This window comes from Pipra filicauda, unplaced genomic scaffold (genome assembly GCF_003945595.2).
Source record: "Pipra filicauda isolate LSUMZ 115617 unplaced genomic scaffold, ASM394559v2 scaffold1741_size4151_pilon, whole genome shotgun sequence".
In the NCBI taxonomy this organism is placed as follows: Eukaryota; Metazoa; Chordata; class Aves; order Passeriformes; family Pipridae; genus Pipra; species Pipra filicauda.
Genome location: NW_024104253.1, coordinates 1 through 4149, shown reverse-complemented (window position 1 = coordinate 4149; position 4149 = coordinate 1). Strand labels below are relative to the sequence as shown.

Below are 4149 nucleotides of genomic sequence, written 5' to 3'. Positions count from 1 at the left end.
ACCCATCACCCCATTGTGGGGTCGGGACATCCCTGGATTGGGGACACCCCCCTTGGGGCACCCACCACCCCATTGTGGGGTCAGAACCCCCCTTGAGGCACCCACCACCCCATGGAACCCCCCTGGACTGGGGACATCACCCTTGGGGCACCCAACACCCCACTGTGGGGTCAGAATCCTCCTGGATTGGGGACACCCCCCCTTGGGGCACCCATCACCTCATGGAGTCCCCCTGGATTGGGGACACCCCTCTTGGGGCACCCAAGACCCCATTGTGGGGTCAGGACCCCCCTTGAGGCACCCACCACCCCATGGAACCCCCCTGGATTGGGGACATCACCCTTGGGGCACCCAACACCCCACTGTGGGGTCAGAATCCTCCTGGATTGGGGACACCCCCCCTTGGGGCACCCAACACCCCATTGTGGGGTTGGGACCCCCCTGGATTGGGGACACCCCCCTTGGGGCACCCAACACCCAAACACCCCCAAATCACCCTCAAGTCCCACCAAATCCCTCCCAGACCACCCCAAATCCCCCCCAGATCTCCTCAAATCACCCTCAAATCTCACCAAAGCCCCCCCAGACCATCCCAAATCGACCCTAGACCTCCTCAAACCCTCCCAAATCATCCTCAAGTCCCAGCAAAGCCCCCCCAGACCACCCCAAATCCCCCCTAGACCTCCTCAAACCCTCCCAAATCACCCTCAATTCCCACCAAAGCCCCCCCAGACCATCCCAAATCCCCCCTAGATCTCCTCAAATCACCCTCAAGTCCCACCAAAGCCCCTCTAGACCACCCCAAATCCCCCCTAGCCCTCCTCAACCCCCCCAAATCACCCTCAAGTCCCACCAAATCCCTCCCAGACCACCCCAAATCCCCCCTAGACCTCCTCAAACCCCCCCAAATCACCCTCAAGTCCCACCAAATCCCTCCCAGACCACCCCAAATCCCCCCCAAACCTCCTCAACCCCCCCCCCCAGACCCTCCCCAGCGCCCACCTTGGTGTCCCCGGGGGAGATGTGTTTGTAGGGCCCGCTGTCCTCGTCGTCGGGGTGGGTGCTGTGGGTGCGGATGCAGTTGATGTGCCCGGGGATGATGAGGGAGAAGATTTGCTTCCCGGTCCAGAGCGGGCGCGGCTTCAGGATGGCGGGTTGGGGCACCTTCCCGTCCCACGTGGACAGGAACATCAGCAGGTTCATCACCTCCCCCTGGGGACACCCCAGAACACCCCAAAACCTTCACGTCAGTCCAGGAGATCCCATGGGATATCCTAAAACCCCCCAAAACACCCCAAAACCTTCACGTCAGTCCAGGAGATCCCATAGGATATCCTAAAACCCCCCAAAACCTTCACATCAGTCCAGGAGATCCCATAGGATATCCTAAAACCCCCCCAAAACCTTCACATCAGTCCAGGAGACCCCATAGGATATCCTAAAACCACCCAAAACCTTCACATCAGTCCAGGAGATCCCATGGGATATCCTAAAACCCCCCCAAAACCTTCACATCAGTCCAGGAGATCCCATGGGATATCCTAAAACCCCCAAAAACCTTCACATCAGTCCAGGAGATTCCATAGGATATCCTAAAACCCCCCAAAATACACCTCAGCCAGCAGAACCTGGGGGGTGTCCTAAAACCCCTCAAAATGCCCCAAAACACCCCATAAACCCCTTCAGGGTGGAGGGTTGGGGCACCTTCCTGTCCCACGGGGACGGGAACATCAGCAGGTTCATCACCTCCCCCTGGGGACACCCCAAAACACCCCAAAACCTTCACGTCAGTCCAGGAGATCCCATAGGATATCCTAAAACACCCCAAAACCCCCCAAAACCTTCACTTCAGTCCAGGAGATCCCATAGGATATCCTAAAACCCCCCAAAACCTTCATTTCAGTCCAGGAGATCCCATAGGATATCCTAAAACCCCCCAAAACACACCTCAGCCAGCAGAACCTGTGGGGTGTCCTAAAACACCTCAAAATGTCTCAAAACGCACCAAAAATGCCTTAAAAACCTCCCCAGAACACCCCAAAACCTTCCCATCAATCAAGGAGACTCCATAGCATATCCTAAAACCCCCCAAAACCCCCCAAAACCTTCACATCAGTCCAGGAGATCCCATAGGATATCCTAAAACCCCCCAAAACCTTCCCATCAGTCCAGGAGACCCCATGGGATATCCTAAAACCACCCAAAACACCCCAAAACCTTCACATCAGTCAAGGAGACCCCATAGCATATCCTAAAACCCCCCAAAACCTTCCCATCAGTCCAGGAGATTCCATAGGATATCCTAAAACCCCCCAAAATACACCTCAGCCAGGAGAACCTGGGGGGTGTCCTAGAACACCTCAAAATGCCCCAAAACACCCCAGAAACCCCTTCAGGGTGGAGGGTTGGGGCACCTTCCTGTCCCACGGGGACGGGAACATCAGCAGGTTCATCACCTCCCCCTGGGGACACCCCAAAACACCCCAAAACCTTCACGTCAGTCCAGGAGATCCCATAGGATATCCTAAAACCCCCCAAAACCTTCACATCAGTCCAGGAGACCCCATAGGATATCCTAAAACCACCCAAAACCTTCCCATCAGTCCAGGAGATCCCATGGGATATCCTAAAACCCCCCAAAACACCCCAAAACCTTCCCATCAGTCCAGGAGATCCCATGGGATATCCTAAAACCCCCCAAAACACACCTCAGACAGCAGAACCTGGGGGGTGAGCGTGTCCTGCACGATGCCCACGGACCCCAAACCCCCTCAAACCACCCCAAATCCATCCCAAACCCCTCAAAACCCCCCCAGGACCCCCCCAGCCCCCTCACCCTCTCGAGGCAGACGTCCCTCTTGGTGAACCTGAGCATGGCCATGAGCGTGTCCTGCACGATGCCCACGGACCCCAAACCCCTCAAACCACCCCAAAACCCCCTGAAACCCCCTCAGGACCCCCCCAAAGGCCTCACCCTCTCGAGGCAGACGTCCCTCTTGGTGAACTTACAGCGGTGGTGAGTGTGTCCTGCACGATGCCCACGGACCCCAAACCCCCTGAAACCACCCCAAAACCCCCTGAAACCCCTCCAGGACCTCCCCAAATCATGGACCCTCTCCAGGCAGACGTTCCTCTTGGTGAACCTGAGCACGGCCATGAGCGTGTCCTGCACGATGCCCACGGACCCCAAACCCCCTCAAACCACCCCAAATCACCCCAAAACCCCCTGAAACCCCCTCAGGACCCCCCCAAAGGCCTCACCCTCTCGAGGAAGACGTCCCTCTTGGTGAACTTGCGCACGGCGGTGAGCGTGTCCTGCACGATGCCCATGACGGGCCGGTTGCTCTGGGGGGTGACGATCATGCGGGGCACCATGGCCAGCTCCTGGATCTCCGCCCGCGTCTCCAGAGACTGCGGCAGGTGCAGGTTCATCTCGTCCCCGTCGAAGTCGGCGTTGTACGGGGTGGTCACGCTGGGGGGGGACAGCAAAGGGGTCAGGGGGACAGCAAAGGGGTCAGGGGGGACAGCAAAGGGGTCAGGGGGACATGGAGGGGTCAGGGGGACATGGGGTGGGCTCAGGGGGGCACAAGGGGGTCCCACAGGGGGGTCAGGGCAGGTGCAGGTTCATCTCGTCCCCGTCGAAGTCGGCGTTGTACGGGGTGGTCACGCTGGGGGGGGACAGCAAAGGGGTCAGGGGGACAGCAAAGGGGTCAGGGGGGACACAGAGGGGTCGGGGGGGACACAGAGGGGTCGGGGGGGACACAGAGGGGTCGGGGGGACATGGGGTGGGGTCAGGGGGGCACAGGAGGGGTGACAGGGGGGTCAGGGCAGGGGCAGGTTCATCTCGTCCCCGTCGAAGTCGGCGTTGTACGGGGTGGTCACGCTGGGGGGGGGGACAGCAAAGGGGTCAGGGGGACACAGAGGGGTCAGGGGGACAGCAAAGGGGTCAGGGGGGACACAGAGGGGTCGGGGGGGACACAGAGGGGTCGGGGGGACATGGGGTGGGCTCAGGGGGACACAGGAGGGGTGACAGGGGGGTCAGGGCAGGTGCAGGTTCATCTCGTCCCTGTCAAAGTCGGCGTTGTACGGGGTGGGCACGCTGGGGGGGGGACAGCAAAGGGGTCACGGGGACATCAAAGGGGTCAGGGG

At 59.6% G+C, this 4149-nt stretch overlaps 1 protein-coding gene across 1 annotated transcript; it reads right to left on the bottom strand.

The window, feature by feature from the left end:
- Nucleotides 1-1002: 1002 nt before the first annotated feature.
- LOC113992597 (DNA-directed RNA polymerase II subunit RPB1-like) lies at nt 1003-3508 on the bottom strand (the record flags this gene model as incomplete). Its single annotated transcript, XM_039379739.1, has 2 exons — nt 3262-3508; nt 1003-1212 (listed from the first exon to the last, which is right to left on the bottom strand). Coding segments are annotated over exons 1-2 (381 nt in total), but the record flags the coding sequence as incomplete, so codon positions are not given.
- Between the last annotated feature and the right edge of the window lie 641 nt (nt 3509-4149).